The sequence below is a fragment of the Pempheris klunzingeri genome, chromosome 9, assembly GCF_042242105.1.
Source record: "Pempheris klunzingeri isolate RE-2024b chromosome 9, fPemKlu1.hap1, whole genome shotgun sequence".
Taxonomy (NCBI): Eukaryota; Metazoa; Chordata; class Actinopteri; order Acropomatiformes; family Pempheridae; genus Pempheris; species Pempheris klunzingeri.
Genome location: NC_092020.1, coordinates 26546156 through 26563408, shown reverse-complemented (window position 1 = coordinate 26563408; position 17253 = coordinate 26546156). Strand labels below are relative to the sequence as shown.

At 45.1% G+C, this 17253-nt stretch overlaps 1 protein-coding gene across 1 annotated transcript; it reads left to right on the top strand.

Annotated features, from left to right (window-relative positions):
* Positions 1-623: 623 nt before the first annotated feature.
* Positions 624-11138, top strand: cplx2b (complexin 2b). Its single transcript, XM_070836434.1, has 3 exons — positions 624-708; positions 7122-7297; positions 10941-11138. Exons 1-3 carry the CDS (start codon positions 624-626, stop codon positions 11136-11138), a joined length of 459 nt encoding a protein of 152 aa, XP_070692535.1.
* Positions 11139-17253: the final 6115 nt, after the last annotated feature.

Genomic DNA, 17253 nt, shown 5'->3' with positions numbered 1-17253 from the left:
TCCTACGTGCTCACGGCTCTTTGAGAAGAACTACTAGACCAATCAGCAGGAATCATGGATTTTGTGATGAAACAAGCTTTAGGTGGTGAGTAGCTGAGCTGCTGCGCGCACACACCTCCGACCTGTCGGCGCTTCAGTGGTTCTCTATAATCTCCATTTTCATAGAAATACACTCAGTGTTTGTCTCAGAACGATGAAACCTTCGTACTCAGTCTAGTCTCCACCTCCACCTGACGGATGCTAACGCTGGGTCAGTGTGTCTCGTGTATCGTGTCAGACACCAAAGGTGGTGACAAAGTGACGGTGACACCTGACGTCTGTCCCACAGTGTGTTTAAAAAGCGATGGTTCAGCCGTCCTCTGGTGACCTCCTCTCTGTGGTGTCATGTGAACAAAGGTGGAACTGATCATGTGACCAGGTCCCAGACACACGACCTCCTTCCTGTAGATTTGTTCTTTAGCAGCACATCCACCAAAACTCCTCATTTAAAGAGTGCAGGGGTTCATGTTGGCCCCCCACAGAGAGAGGACGCCATGGGCTGAGCTTTAGTTCTCCTTTACTCCTGAAACCAGCCACCAGACGGGCTGAAGCCTGATGAAGGACGGTGACTCTTCCTCGGGATAATGTGGTACATGGTGTTCTCTCAGAAGAACCCCCCCGATCACTCGTCCTCTGGCTCCTTCAGTAAGAGCAACATTAAAAGGCTCTGTGAGTGCTCCTGTGAGTGTGAGGCCCCCGGGGGCCAGAGGTCAGTGTCTCCTTAAATCAGCCCTCTCATCTAGTCTCATCAGCTCAGTGACCAGCAGCCGGAATGAAACGAGATTTATTCCTTTATAGCTCAGCCTGCCCCCATCTTCCTCCTCCTCCTCCTCCTCCTCCTCCTCCTCGTCTATCTCACATCCCCCCTTCCTCATTTCTCCCTCTCAGTTTTCATTCCATCAATTCCTCCATCCTCTCTTCCCCTTCTCTCTCTCTCTCTCTCTCTCTCTATGCTCCACCATCTTTCTCTCTCAGACCTCCTCTCCTCCTCTATGACAGCCTGCTTCTTCTTTGTGTCGCTGAAATATCAGAAACCAGAGTGAGACGAACTGACCCCCATCGTGGGACTAATACAGGAGCATCTCACTTCATCTCACTTCATCTCACTTCATCTCATCATATCTTATATCTCATCTCATCTCATGTTAATGATCCTCTGGGATGTTTCAGTGTTCTTTAAATTCTGCTTTGCAAAGCTACATTTCTGTATTTCTCTATTTCATGGTTAGCTCGCTGTGCTAATCTCTGTCTGTCATTCATCCATCCATCCATCATCCATCCTCCTCCTTTTCTAATCCACTCATCCCTCTCTTCCACAGCCTTGTTAGACTTAACTCTGCTCCATCTTCCTCCTTCAGCTCCCTCCATCTTTCCATTTCTCTGTCTGTCTGTTCTTCTCTGCAGATTAGCTCATTAGCATTTCTTCTCTAAATATCCCTGTTCTTTCATCCCTTCATCCCAGAGTCTCCATCCATGTCCTACAGTAGTTCATCCCTCCATCCCTCCATCCACCCCTCCATCCCTCCATCCCTCCATCCTTCAGACTGTAGAGTAGTAATTTACCTCCCGTCCAGTGCTGTGACCTTTTCTCCTGGAACAGGCTGCCATTTATTTTACTGGGACGCAGCTGGCTGACACACACACACACACACACACACACACTCACACACACTCACACTCACACACACTCACACACACACACACACACACACACACACACACACACACACACACACACACATACACACACTCACACACACACACTCACACACACACACACACACACACACACACACACACACACACACACTCACACACACACACACACACTCACAGATGAGGTTTCAGTCCTGGGGGAACAAGACCATTTCCAGATGAGGTGGACTCCAGCCAATGGGGGCGCTGCGTTCAGGTGGGCGTGTCTAAAATCACCTGCAGCGTTTCTCATGCATACAAATGACTTGTGTGCGATCAATCAAATTGATTCTGAATGTATTTGTGTTCCCCTTTTCTACACGTCTGTAAATATTAATTAACATGGAAATAAGAAGAAAAAAAGCTCCATTTGAGCCAAATATCGACCTCCACAGTTAAATTAGTAAGTGGAGCTTTCAATCACATCACATGGTCCTCATCAGCAGGTGACAGAAGATCATGTGATATGGCTGAAAGCTGTGCAGCAGCTTCTGCATCTGCATGTAATCAATCATTATGTGTTTAAAGGACCAAAAAGAGGACAAGTAACACACGAGAGGACACAGGAAGTGATGTCATGTGGAGAGCCTGCATGTAGCCTGAGAGGCAAAACTGAGGGAAACAGTTTAAACTGCTGGTTTATTGATTTTTAACATCTACTTCCACTAAATAGACCAGAACAAGATCCATTCACTTATTTCAGGATTAACTGATGCTTCTTATTTTATACACGTTTGGTCTGAAAGTGACTGTTTTTGCATTAAATCACATTTATTTAGCTGATGCTGAAGATCTGAACCTCAGGATCCACACACACACACACACACACACACACACGCACACACACACACACACACACACACACATACACACACACACACACACACACTCGCACACACTCACACACACACGCTGGCCTCGGTAATGTTGCCTCCTGAGCGTCTGATTGGTCCAGACTGGCGTATTGATCTCAGCCGCAGGCCACTCAGTGTTTTCGGAGGCTGTTTAATTAGAAATTGGATTCATCAGTTTCCACGTGTGATGAATCAGTCGAGGACGTCCAGGAAGCAGAGGGTGACCTCAGTGAACACACACACACACACACACACACGCTAACATCCTAAATGTCACAGCAGCAGGTACGGTCGCTTCACGTTTGTTACAACGATGGCAGAAGATGGTGAACTACACACATTGACTCACATTAACCTGAGCGCCTGAACGCTGTCGTGACCGCTGGCCGTTAAAACCTCTGACCATCTGAAATGTGGAAGCTCATTCAGAGGCCGACTTTGTGTGTCTTAAAGGGGCAGTCTGTAGATTTACTTCATGTCTGGTGCCACCACGGCCTAAAATAATGAGAAGAGTCTGCTGGAGAACAGACGGAGGAGGAAACTCTATTAGACTGTTTCACATCTTAAATCCTCCTGAGTGTGTTTCTGTCTCTTGTGTGTCCTCGAGCACAAAGGTGAGGTGATCTGTTCCATCTCTCCATTATTCTTAAAATTACGAAGGAGATCAGAATCGACTCTGTGCCGCTGAAACATTTGTGTTGTTCCCAGTTTTGTTTGTTCGGCCTCCACCAGGATATCAAACAGGAACACGAGACCTTTTCTCATAAAGAAGCTCGTAGGAAAGATGGCGGTACGATAATCTGTGAAGGATCAGCGTGACCAGACCACACCGGGCAGGTCCGCCTCCCTCTTTCATTTCCTGTGCAGGCGTGATGATGATGAGCAGGCGAGGAAGGTGCAGTGACAGGAAGTCACTCAGTCGATTTGACCAGAGACTCTGAACGGAACCTGGGGGGGTCCAGTGGTGGAGCTACGAGGCCCAAACCTCAGATTTCCTCCCGTGACTTATTAGGTGATGGTGATGAATTAGATGATGAAGGTCATCCATTATTTAAATGAGCTCCATTTTTCAACCCCCCCACCCCTAGTAAATGACCCGGCAGTGGTTATAAAGGAGCACTCCACTGTTTCTCCCCCTGCTCCTCTGTGTCCACATCCTGGTGTCTGAGTGACTGGTAGGTAGTAAAAGTGTTGGAACTGGTCCAGTAGATCACCTCAGCCAGCAGACACCAAACAGGCTGCAATGGCTTTGTCATGACTTACAGACACACCAGACTCCATTCACAAAAACACTGATTTTACCTCAGAACACAGGAGCTGCTGCCACCAAAGTCACATGATGGACTCCATTGTTGTCATTATACAGCATGGTGCCCTTCCTGGGGGGGGTCATGTTTCCCCTGAGCTGATGTGGAGGTTGGTGGGCGGGGCCTGCTCGGGCCTGCGGGAGCTGACCAATCAGAGCAGACTGTGGGGGTCTTAAAGAGACAGGAGCTAAAACAAAGCGAAGCTGAGCAGTTAGTGAACATCACAGCACCTGAACAGATCCTAGCAGTGGTGGGCTGTCAGGGCCTGCAAGGCCTTCTCTGCTGGCCTAAACAAAATTACATTACATTACATTTTGTCCATGAATGCTTTTCCGATGGTTGTGCTGCTTCCAGACATGTATTTTTATATTAAAGCATTTAACCAATCACATTTCAGCCATCATTTGTTGCCAGGCAGGGTCAAAGACAAAGAAGTCTGCCCGAAGGCCTTCACAATCCGTTCTGCAGGCCCTCTAACACAAAATAAATGTCCATGAAACTGTTGCTTCAAGCGATCAGATGTTGAGTTGGTGTCACCAGGACCCTCTACGGCTACGTCACCGTATTCAGACCCGTTGATTGGATAGAAAAGGACTTCTTGATGGAACTGAAGCGCACGGATAATCTGTACGACAGAGTAAGTGAACTGTTTCTGAGGAAAGGATTTTGTTTACAAATGATCTGAATTTTTGGGGAGTAAAATGTTGCTATTTTCCTAAATAATATTGTAAGTTTATGAGGTTATTATTGATGTTTTTATGTGTGTAGCTGCAGTAGAAGGAGACCTGTTCACCCCCGGCTACAGGAGTTATCTGTCTGCGGTGCAACAGCTCTTTAGACTGTATTTCTGCATCATAAGATGGTTTTTATAACCATAATATAGTTCTTGAGGGGTGGATTGATTCAGACGGAGCACTGCTGAAGGCCCACTGGATCCTAGTAGTAGTGAGCAGATCATGTCTGCCCCCCCACAGCCTGCATAGTGTGTGTGTGTGTGTCCATATGTTCTGTGTTTGTGTGTTTTGACGTAGTGAAGCACACACAGCGAACAGTCTGACCTTAACCTGACTCACCAGAGAGCCCCCCCCCACCAGCTGAGTGCTAATTTGTCACCGTCAGGTCTGCTGCCACCACACAGCGCTGGGGGGCCATTAGGGCCGCTGTATGAGTGTGCTGCAGAGAGCCAGGACGGCCCCCCCGGGGGTCCAGGGACCTGAGGGGGAACCACATGGTGTGAACAGCCTCATCTCCTCCCAGTGATTTACTCCGCTCTCTCACAAATGTTCCCCCCGGCTCCTTAAAGGGGCAGTAATTCAGCTTTTTATTAACAGTAAATGACCACGATACACCGCGGGGGGGGGGGGGGGCATTAACGTCTACTGACCTCCTGCCTCCAAAAGTAACGTTCACTTCTGTGGAGGCGAGTCAGTGAGATGAAAGAGTGGGACAGGAAGTGTTTAGCCTGCTGGTGGCGCTGAAAGGAAGAGCAGACTGGAGAGAAGAGGGCGTGGCCACGGTGACCTCACAGCGACTTCACCTGTCCGTTTGTGGACGCCACTTTCAAGCCTCGAGTTCAGTATTACAGGTGTCGCCATCTTAGTTTTTTTGGAGCCAGAAATGACGTTCATTCCACATAGAACACCTCTGTTTGGTCAGGTTCAGTCAGGACCCTCCTCTGATTGGTCAGGTTCAGACAGGACCCTCCTCTGATTGGTCAGGTTCAGTCAGGACCCTCCTCTGATTGGTCAGGTTCAGTCAGGACCCTCCTCTGATTGGTCAGGTTCAGTCAGGACCCTCCTCTGATTGGTCAGGTTCAGTCAGGACCCTCCTCTGATTGGTCAGGTTCAGTCAGGACCCTCCTCTGATTGGTCATCAATCATTGGTCTGATTGACCCCCCCCCACACATGAACGTCCTGCTGTGTTGAAGGAGACAGTAAACTAGAGACTGAGAGCAGAACCCTGAGCTGATAAATCAGGAGAGAAGTCGGCTCATTTCCTCATTGACTTCCATCCAATCAGATTACAGGAAGCACTGACAGCTGCACAGTCATCAATTAAAGGAACAGTTACAAGAATAATAAAAACCACCAGACACCAAAGCTTTGAATCTAAATGGGGTTTCAGAGTTTTGTGAGGACAGCTTGTGTGTGTGTGTGTGTGTGTGTAAGATAGTGTGTGTGTGTGTGTGTGTGTGTGTGTGTGTGTGTGTGTGTGTGTGATACCTGACAGCAGCTCTGCCAACAGCAGCAGGAGCTCCAGAACAACCAGATCCTGTTCAGTCATTAGATTAACAGGTGGAGAGAGACAGCTGGTCCAGTACTGATACTACAGTACTACTACAGTACTGATACTACAGTACTACTACAGTACTACTACAGTACTGATACTACAGTACTACTACAGTACTACTACAGTACTGATACTACTACAGTACTACTACAGTACTGATACTACAGTACTACTACAGTACTACTACAGTACTGATACTACTACAGTACTACTATAGTACTGATACTACTACAGTACTACTACAGTACTACTACTACAGTACTGATACTACTACAGTACTACTACAGTACTGATACTACTACAGTACTGATACTACTACAGTACTAATACTACTACTACCCCCCAGTGGTATTACTGAGGAATACAACACATGCTACAATAACCTGTGATTACTGACTGTAGTATTCACATCCCTTACTGCAGTAAAAGTACTGATACCACACTGTAGAAGTACTCTGGTCCTAGTAAAAGTACTGATACCACACTGTAGAAGTACTCTGGTCCTAGTAAAAGTACTGCAGTGAAACTGTATGCGAGTACAATCAGGACGATGTAGTTAAAGTATTAAAGGTAAAAGTACTCAGTGGAGAAATTCATTCTTCATTTGAGAAGAAAGGTACTTTAGTAAATATTGGTAGTAGATGAGTAACTCAGGTGTGGTTAGAGTGGGGGGGCTGGAGGTGGTGCTGACAGATGGCCGACACCAGACGGACGGACGTGTCTCTGGCCCTCTGAAGGCCCTCTGAAGCCCCTCCAGCTGGCCGCTCTTCTCTGAGACGCCTCGAGGATCCTCGGGGCGCCGCCACATAATCCCTCCGACGGCCAACGCTGAGGCTCCGTCGCTGACCGCGACAGACGGACGTGGGTGTCGGCCTGCGCGTGTTCTTGTTGAGCAGCCCTGTTTACCTCTGATATCTGCTTCTCCTTCCTGTGCAGGGGCCACCAAAGACATGGGGAAGATGCTGGGGGGGGAGGAGGAGAAGGACCCGGATGCAGCCAAGAAGGAGGAGGAGCGGCAGGAGGCGCTGAGGCAGCAGGAGGAGGAGAGGAAGGCCAAACACGCCCGCATGGAGGCCGAGAGGGAAAAAGTACGGCAGACCATCAGGGACAAGGTAGGAAACTCTGCAGACACCCGCAGCCTGGGGGGGTCACAGGTCAGAGTAAAGAACAACTACCTACAGCAGAAGACACAGCATCCTCATCCTTCATTTTGCAGGTGAGTTAAAGAGTATCTCCCCTGTTTCTACCCATGATCCTCTCTGTCCACATCCTGGTGTCTGAGTGACTGGTAGGTAGTAAAAGTGTTGGAACTGGTCCAGTAGATCACCTCAGCCAGCAGCCACCAAACGGGCTGCTATGGCTGCAACGTGATCCTTTGGGACAACTGCACCTGATCACAGTAGGTCCACTAAAAGAGCTTGTTTGATCCACTGACAGGCTCAGAGTGTTATTCTAAGTGTGTGACAGCATCATGGAAAGGATCCCTACAGAGAGAGACCTGGAAGATCCTTTTGGTTTAACCACAAACAGCACACACACCAGACTACATTCACTAAAACAGGGATTTTAGAGAACAGGACTCAGGAGTTGCTGGTCTGCTGCTGGCTCCATCAATCAGTGTGTTTGTGTTAATGTGTGACTTTGATGTTTTAACATGTTAAATCAGAGCTGAATTAACATGTTAAAACATCAGTCACAGGAGTTAAACCAGCAGCTCCTGTGTTCTGTGAGCTTAAATGACAGTGTTTTTTTCCTGTTTTTGTCGATGGAGTCTGGTGTGTTTGAAGAGAGCGATATAACAGCTGCTGGCTGAGGTGATCTACTGGACCAGTTCCAACACTTTTACTACCTACCAGTCACTCAGACACCAGGGTGTGTATAGATGGGACCAGGGTTAAACAGACTGAAGGAACCCTCATGGTCAGCGGTTATGGAACAACAAGATGCTGATATCGTTATTGATTATCTTTGAAGCGTTACGCTAAAGGAGAATCCAGGACTCAGCTGGGGCCGATGTCCAGCACATCAAACCACTTTGTGTTTAGTTACCATGTTTAGTTAGTAAGTTTAGTTATCGTGTTTAGTTACCATGTTTAGTTAGTAAGGTTAGTTACCGTGTTTAATTATCGTGTTTAGTTACCATGTTTAGTTACCATGTTTAGTTAGTAAGGTTAGTTACCGTGTTTAATTATCGTGTTTAGTTGTCCTGTTTAGTTGCCATGTTTAGTTGTCCTGTTTAGTTACCATGCTTAGTTACCATGTTCAGTTGTCCTGTTTAGTTACCATGTTTAGTTATCATGTCTAGTTGTCATGTTTAGTTGTCATGTTTAGTTGTCATGTTTAGTTGTCATGTTTAGTTACCATGTTTAGTTGTCATGTTTAGTTGACATGTTTAGTTACCATGTCTAGTTGTCATGTTTAGTTGTCATGTTTAGTTGTCATGTTTAGTTACCATGTTTAGTTGTCATGTTTAGTTGACATGTTTAGTTATCATGTTTAGTTGTCATGTTTAGTTGTCATGTTTAGTTATCATGTTTAGTTGTCATGTTTAGTTGACATGTTTAGTTACCATGTCTAGTTGTCATGTTTAGTTGTCATGTTTAGTTGTCATGTTTAGTTGTCATGTTTAGTTACCATGTTTAGTTGTCATGTTTAGTTGACATGTTTAGTTACCATGTCTAGTTGTCATGTTTAGTTGTCATGTTTAGTTGTCATGTTTAGTTATCATGTTTAGTTGTCATGTTTAGTTGACATGTTTAGTTACCATGTCTAGTTGTCATGTTTAGTTGTCATGTTTAGTTACCATGTTTAGTTGTCATGTTTAGTTACCATGTTTAGTTACCATGTCTAGTTGTCATGTTTAGTTGTCATGTTTAGTTGTCATGTTTAGTTACCATGTTTAGTTGTCATGTTTAGTTGACATGTTTAGTTGTCATGTTTAGTTGTCATGTTTAGTTGTCATGTTTAGTTACCATGTCTAGTTGTCATGTTTAGTTGTCATGTTTAGTTGACATGTTTAGTTACCATGTTTAGTTGACATGTTTAGTTGTCATGTTTAGTTGTCATGTTTAGTTGTCATGTTTAGTTACCATGTTTAGTTGACATGTTTAGTTGTCATGTTTAGTTGACATGTTTAGTTACCATGTTTAGTTGACATGTTTAGTTGTCATGTTTAGTTGTCATGTTTAGTTGTCATGTCTAGTTGTCATGTTTAGTTACCATGTTTAGTTGACATGTTTAGTTATCATGTTTAGTTGTCATGTTTAGTTGTCATGTTTAGTTATCATGTTTAGTTGTCATGTTTAGTTGACATGTTTAGTTACCATGTCTAGTTGTCATGTTTAGTTGTCATGTTTAGTTGTCATGTTTAGTTGTCATGTTTAGTTACCATGTTTAGTTGTCATGTTTAGTTGTCATGTTTAGTTGACATGTTTAGTTACCATGTCTAGTTGTCATGTTTAGTTGTCATGTTTAGTTGTCATGTTTAGTTATCATGTTTAGTTGTCATGTTTAGTTGACATGTTTAGTTACCATGTCTAGTTGTCATGTTTAGTTGTCATGTTTAGTTGTCATATTTAGTTGTCATGTCTAGTTGTCATGTCTAGTTGTCATGTTTAGTTGACATGTTTAGTTACCATGTCTAGTTGTCATGTTTAGTTGTCATGTTTAGTTGTCATATTTAGTTACCATGTTTAGTTGTCATGTTTAGTTGTCATGTTTAGTTGACATGTTTAGTTATCATGTTTAGTTGTCATGTTTAGTTGTCATGTTTAGTTACCATGTTTAGTTGTCATGTTTAGTTGTCATGTTTAGTTACCATGTTTAGTTGTCATGTTAAGTTGTCATGTTTAGTTACCATGTTTAGTTGTCATGTTTAGTTGTCTTGTTTAGTTGTCATGTTTAGTTACCATGTTTAGTTACCATGTTTAGTTGTCATGTTTAGTTACCATGTTTAGTTGTCATGTTTAGTTGTCATGTTTAGTTACCATGTTTAGTTGTCATGTTTAGTTGTCTTGTTTAGTTGTCATGTTTAGTTGTCATGTTTAGTTACCATGTTTAGTTGTCATGTTTAGTTGTCTTGTTTAGTTGTCATGTTTAGTTACCATGTTTAGTTACCATGTTTAGTTGTCATGTTTAGTTACCATGTTTAGTTGTCATGTTTAGTTGTCTTGTTTAGTTGTCTTGTTTAGTTACCATGTTTAGTTGTCATGTTTAGTTGTCATGTTTAGTTACCATGTTTAGTTGTCATGTTTAGTTGTCATGTTTAGTTATCATGTTTAGTTACCATGTTTAGTTACCATGTTTAGTTGTCTTGTTTAGTTACCATGTTTAGTTACCATGTTTAGTTGTCATGTTTAGTTGTCATGTTTAGTTACCATGTTTAGTTACCATGTTTAGTTACCATGTTTAGTTGTCATGTTTAGTTACCATGTTTAGTTGTCATGTTTAGTTGTCATGTTTAGTTACCATGTTTAGTTACCATGTTTAGTTGTCATGTTTAGTTACCATGTTTAGTTGTCATGTTAAGTTACCATGTTTAGTTGTCATGTTTAGTTGCCATGTTTAGTTACCATGTTTAGTTACCATGTTTAGTTACCATGTTTAGTTGCCATGTTTAGTTACCATGTTTAGTTGCCATGTTTAGTTACCATGTTTAGTTGTCATGTTTAGTTGTCTTGTTTAGTTGTCATGTTTAGTTGTCTTGTTTAGTTGTCTTGTTTAGTTGTCATGTTTAGTTGTCTTGTCTCTGTCCAGTACGGCCTGAAGAAGAAGGAGGAGAAGGAGGCGGAGGAGAAGGCGGCCATGGAGCAGGCCTGTGAGGGCTCCCTGACCCGCCCCAAGAAGGCGATCCCGCGGGGGTGTGGAGACGACGATGAAGAGGACGAAGAGAGCATCCTCGACACCGTCCTCAAGTTCCTGCCCGGACCTCTACAGGACATGTTCAAGAAGTAAAGGAGCAGCTCCTCCGGGGGCCAGGCCGCGGGGCAAGGGAGGCGGGGGTGGAGCGTAGATGTGTGGCATGTAGAGGTCGTCAGGAGCAAACGGATTTGGGGGTGGGGGGGCGGGGTTCTTGCCAAACTGTTAGAGGCTACACACTGCCTTTCTAGAAATCTTTTCCTTTCTTCTTTTCTACTCCTCGACGTCATTCGTCCCTTTTTATTTCCCTCCAGCTGCCGCTCAGCACATTTCTAACGACTACAAAGGTTTTTGTCCTGTTCTGGTTGTTATTTCTACTCAGATTCAAATCAGACGCTTTGATTGGAGAGCAGTATTCCCTTAACGAAGGACAGCGGACGCTTCGGTCCTGTTGCTTCGGCCACCATGTTTTCCAGTAGATGGAGCATGTTGTGTTTCCTTCAGTGGGTGTTTTCTACTTTTATGAACCTGGTAGAGGTCTTTATATTAAAATAATCAGCATTTGAGTTTTTAGGACATGTGCCTTCATATCATCTCCTCCAGCAGAGGAATTCTAAGGTGTGCAGTTGTTGGCACGTGTTCACGAGACAACATGAGAGTTTTAAAGGCCTGACAGTCCACAGAACCGTTTAGACAGTCGCTGGTACCAACAAGCTTCCAACAAAGTCTGCTGAAGAAAAAGGTTCATTTTCCTGTAAAACCGGACGCTCGACGCCTGTCAGCTAGTCAGACCGCCACCGCGCTGCACTAGGAAAAATTAAGAGCTCAGTACAAGAATATCTGAATAGATTTTATTTGGCTGTTTGTGGGGGGGCGTCAGGTGTGAGCGCCTCCTCCCCAAAGCAAAGGTGTTTCCATCCTGCTGCCTGTCTCACCAGGCGAACCTGAGGAGCCTACAGGGCATCACGTTTGGCTTCATCTCCTTAGAAAAGAATTCAGATCTGTGAGTACACACGGGGGGGGGGGCACATTTTGATCATTTCACTAACAAGCCCCCCCCCTCACATCAGCTACTGAGCTCAAGGTTTCACTCATAGAACCAAACAGACACTTTCCCCTTGTTTGAGTCCCATTTCCAGAACCAAACCACTGCTGCTTTGTTCAGAAATGTCTTTATTTTGGGGGGGTGGTCCTCACAGACAATCAGAGCACTGACCGCTTGGAAACGGGGGGGGGGGGGGGGGGTCGCTGCTACTGTTCATGTTGTCATTTCTTTGATAAAGTGGGTTCTGCATGAAGCTCTTGACTGAATTCAAACTGTTTGTTCATATTTTGTGTTTTGATCGAAGCGCTCGGCCTTTTTTACTTGTTGGTTTTGTGAATCACTTTATTGAACACATTCCAGTTGAGCTGACCCCCCCCCCCCCCCCTCGTCTTTTAACACATAAGTTTACCTTGATTGAAGCTCATCACCATTGAGACCAAAGAAATGCTGGTGAGACCGAACTATCCTTCTATTTCTTGTCGCACCGCCCGGACGGAGACGTGCATGCCGACCTGCCTGGTTCTTATTGCGGCTGCAGCGGGAGCGTGTGCATGCATCCCAAAGACCACGGCCAGACTAAAGTGACGCTCTGAAGTATTTTACCGAACGAATAAAACTAGATCCCGTGTTGACCGAGCCTGATAAAGTGGCCTGTGGGCTGTTGCTTCTCACTGGCTGCAGTAGAAGCTCACGTAGTTTATTCTGCATCCTGCATCTCTTAATCCAACAAAGCGTCGTAGTGATCTGTCGTATAGCGGTGAAGTAGATGTTCTGTAAATGGAAACGATCTCTATTTAGTGAAACTACCTTATTATATGGACATTTAAAACGAGCATGCTGGTTATTCCTAAACGACCCGGTGGCTTCTCAGTGGTTAGTGATGTGACGGTGTATGAAGAATACACTTACAGTAACGTTGAGGATGAACACGACTGATAATGAAGTTATCATGAGCACTATGAAATCATTTTCCTTTCTTCTCATTTTCTAGCTCAGATAGGACTTTTCACTAGACAAAGCCATATTGTTTAGATTGCAATAATTACTTAAAACGATAAAAAGAGAATATTTAAACATTGAAAGTTACCTGTCTCATGTTTGTTTTCTGTAAAAAAAATAGCAGATATTTGCATATGTGTTTGTAATTCCTTCCCATTCCTGTATCTTTAAACACGATACCGACGTATACACAAAGAGGACGTGTGTAGAAAAGAGAAGCCATTGTTCTAAGTGTCTCAGTGTACTACATGTGTACTGTAAGTGTGTGTGTTCCTGTGTGTGTGTGTGTGTGTGTCTGTCTACGTGTCTGTGACGTGACGCCATGTCGTTGATCCATATAGTCCTGGTTCACACGACGTAAATGTGTCTTTGACTGTTCTGTGCACAGGCAGACGCCGGGGCAGCCCCCCAGCTGAGCCGCGTCTAAAAAATACTGAACACATTCCTTTCAAATGTGGAGCATGCAACTGTTAGGTAGAGAAGAGAACACACCAAATGTCAAGAGAGGAAGCATAGACACTGTCCTGTTTCTGTGGGAGTCTCCAGGCAACAGAATCTGTGCGTTGGATCCAGACAGACGGCCGGTGGGGGGGGGGGCTTCAGGACGTGATCACACGGGGGCTTTTAGGTCAGAAGTGAGCTCATACCAGATATGTGACGACATTAGGCTGGAGATATATAGCAGTGGTTCCCGTCCAGTGTCCTGCCCTGTGCTCTGTGTGCTACTGGAGGGGTCCACTAGAGGGCACCGCACAGCTCAGAGTCTCCACTTACTCTGACGGACGTGTTTGTCTCTGTGGTAACTGTGAACTTTCTGCCCCTGTCACGCCCCCATACTGCCCCGACCCTGCCCCCTATCGCATCACAAGGCGTTAATAACAGACGCAGGACTCACGAAGCAGCTGTCAGTGTGTCTCCAGCTTTAATCCAGACTAGTTTAAGGAGCAGCTCAGGTTCACTTTAAACTAACCAGCTGATCCTCAAACTAACCGATGAGCCTTTGTGATCACGACCTGAAGACATCGAGTTTAACTGAAGGCTTTTCAAAAGGGGGACGTGCAATTAAAAAAAAAGAAGTGACACTGTAACTAGAGTGTTTCCTTTCTTTGATAACTACATTCATGTCTCCGTCTGAGAGGCCGACCTGCAGAGAGTTGATCTGGACGCAGTCGTTGCTCATGAAGGAACCTTCAGTGCTTTCTTTGAGTCGTCTGAGGAGGATCACCTGGATTTCTTTGATTGAATCCATTAACGCAGGGATTCCCGTAGTTCCTCCTGCACTAGACCAGTTTCACCTACAGCTTGTGGATTAAGTTTACTCGCGGCCCGTTTCTCCTGGGGGGGGAATCGGGGACGTAAACCCTGGACTAGGCTTAATTCACGAGCCCTTCACGGAAACTACAGCCATACATCCTGTGTATGTAAAATAGTCTCTGAGCGGGACTCGTCTCGAGGCGTCACAGCAGTGGACTGCCTTTGAAAAGGGCTATTACCGTGTCGTGTGTGTGTGAGTAACGTGGTGGTAACTCATCAGTCACATCCGTGCCGTCCTGGTGTGAAGTGTTCTTCTTTTACCTCATTCTGGCTGCATGAGACGCTTCAGTGCGGAGCGTTGTGTTTGTGGAGCTCAGAGGTGGAGCTGACGGAGGGTAAAAGCAGGCGGCGGGGTCACAAACATTAAGGGTTATTTTACATGGAATCCCCAAACGGTATGTTTTCCTAACAGACGTAGACGTGCGTGAGCGAGCGACATGAAACATGGAAGGCCTCAAAGACAGTACCGTAGAAGAACATCACATCCTGGCTGGTGTTCCTCCAAACCGTCTGAGCTCAGAGGCTCCACTGCCGGATGACTACATCCACACTGTTAACACCTGTTAACAGAACAGACCTCTGAGACCCCCAACTAGTCCAGACGGGAGGGAATGGAGACTTTTTTCCTGATTGGATCTTATCTAGACGTTAGCTTGCCAACCCCCATCAATGAGCCCGTCCGTCCGTCCGTCCGTCCGTCGTTTGCTCAGACGGTTTATTAGCTGCAGGAGGCGTCGCTCGGTCTGTCATTAGTGTGGCCGTAGCCTCGAGCTAAAGAAACTGGATTATTCAAAGCATCTTCTGTTGTCAGGAGCCCAGAAACATTCAGACAAGTGAGAAACAGGCTTCATCTCCTAAAACACAGAGTGTCCATCAGGTTTGGTGATATTTCTCATGTCTATCAGCACAAAGGGGTTTATACAGCGAGCAACACGCCACTAATGTTTACTTCTTCTTTACGAAATGCAACGAGCGTCTGAGATGGAGAGAACATTTCAGAGTAAAATCTTTCCTTTAAACTTCACCGTTCATCCCAACGGGGCTGGACTTTCCTCTGACGATGTCATAACATTCGAGTTTTCGTAACATTTTTACGTACGTTTGAATATTGTTGTAACTGCCCTGCTGATTCCTGCCAGTGAAGTTAGCGTTAGCGTTAAGAAGCTCGTCTCGTCACCACGTTTACTTCCCCTCCGGTGGTGGGCGCTCGTTAGCTGTGAGGAGAACTACTCTCTGAAACATTCCAGTCTTCGTGGCTTTTGCACTAGATGACGTAGAAACGTTACACTATCGACGGTTATGGCATCTGAAGAATCACCCGCCGTCAGGCACAGTGAAGTGAAAAGGTGTGAGAGGTGAAGGACGTAGCCCCCGCCACTCGTGACCGGGGGTAACGCCCGGCAGCGATCCCTTTAGTTTGGCAGGTTTGCTGATGATCTGACCTTCATCCTCCTCCTCCTCCTCTGATGAGAAATTAGGAACAGTTCCAGGATGAAAAAGGGACAAACACCAGAAGGGAACAGATTTATTAGAGTTCTCTCTTTTAATTCAGGGTGAAAACATTTCAGGGTGCAGAGGTGAAGAATGTAAAATATGAGTTCTTATGCTGTTTTTTCCTTAACTGCATGTCATATACTCTATGTGGAGCCCAATCACTGTAAAACTGTCTCATCGATGAACTGAATCATTCTTTTTGGAGATTAAATGCATTACACTAATAAAAAGGTTTCTAACAGCTGCCTGTTTTCTTCTCTTCTGTTATTCTGTGTTAAAAGCACAGTCAGAGTTTTAAGGAGCAAACGTTGTTGTTAGTTTACTGGTTTAATTAAGTTATTTTGGTATGCTGGGTCTAAACACTACATTACCATGAGCCTCGGCTGTCGTTGCCGTGGAGATGAGGCCAGTCAGAACGCTCCGTCAGGACTGCAAGTGACTGGATGTTTCCTGCTGAAATGCACCCTGGGAGTGGTAGTTTATTTTCTAACTATGTTTTACTCATTACTCCTGAGACAGAGAGAGAGAGAGAGAGAGAGACAGAGACAGAGAGAGAGACACAGAAGAGAGAGAGAGAGAGAGACAGAGAGAGAGAGAAAAACAGAGAGAGAGACAGAGACAGAGAGAGAGAGACAGACAGAGAGAGAGACAGAGAGAGAGAGAGAGATACAGAGAGAGAGAGAGAAAAAGAGAGACAGAGAGAAAAAAAGAGAGACAGAGAGAGGAGAGAGAGAAACAGAGGAGAGACACAGAGAGAGAGAGAGAGAGAGACAGAGAGAGAGAGAGAAAAACAGAGAGAGAGACAGAGACAGAGAGAGAGAGACAGACATGAGAGAGAGACAGAGAGAAGAGAGAGAAGAGATACAGAGAGAGAGAGAGACGAAAAGAGAGACAGAGAGAAAAAGAGAGACAGAGAGAGAGAGAGAGAGAGAGACAGAGACAGAGAGAGAGAGACAGTCAGAAGAGAGAGACAGAGAGAAGAGAGAGAGATACAGAGAGAGAGAGAAAAAGAGAGACGAGAGAGAGAAAAAGAGAGACAGAGAGAAAAGGAGAGACAGAGAGAGAAAGAGAGACAGAGAGAAAAGAGAGACAGAGAGAGAAAAGAGAGACAGAGAGAGAGACAGAGAGAGAGACAGAGAGAGAGAGAGAGACGAGAGAGAGAGGAGGAGAGAGAGAGAGAAAAAGAGAGACAGAGGAGAGAGAAGAGAGAGAGAGAGAGACAGAGAGACAGAGGAGAGAGACAGAGAGAGAGAGAGAGAGAGAGAGGAAAGAAGAGAGAGAGAGAGAGAAAAAAAAGAGAGGACAGAGAGACATGAGAGAGCAAAAAGAAGATGAAGATACCTCCACCACTTACGCAGA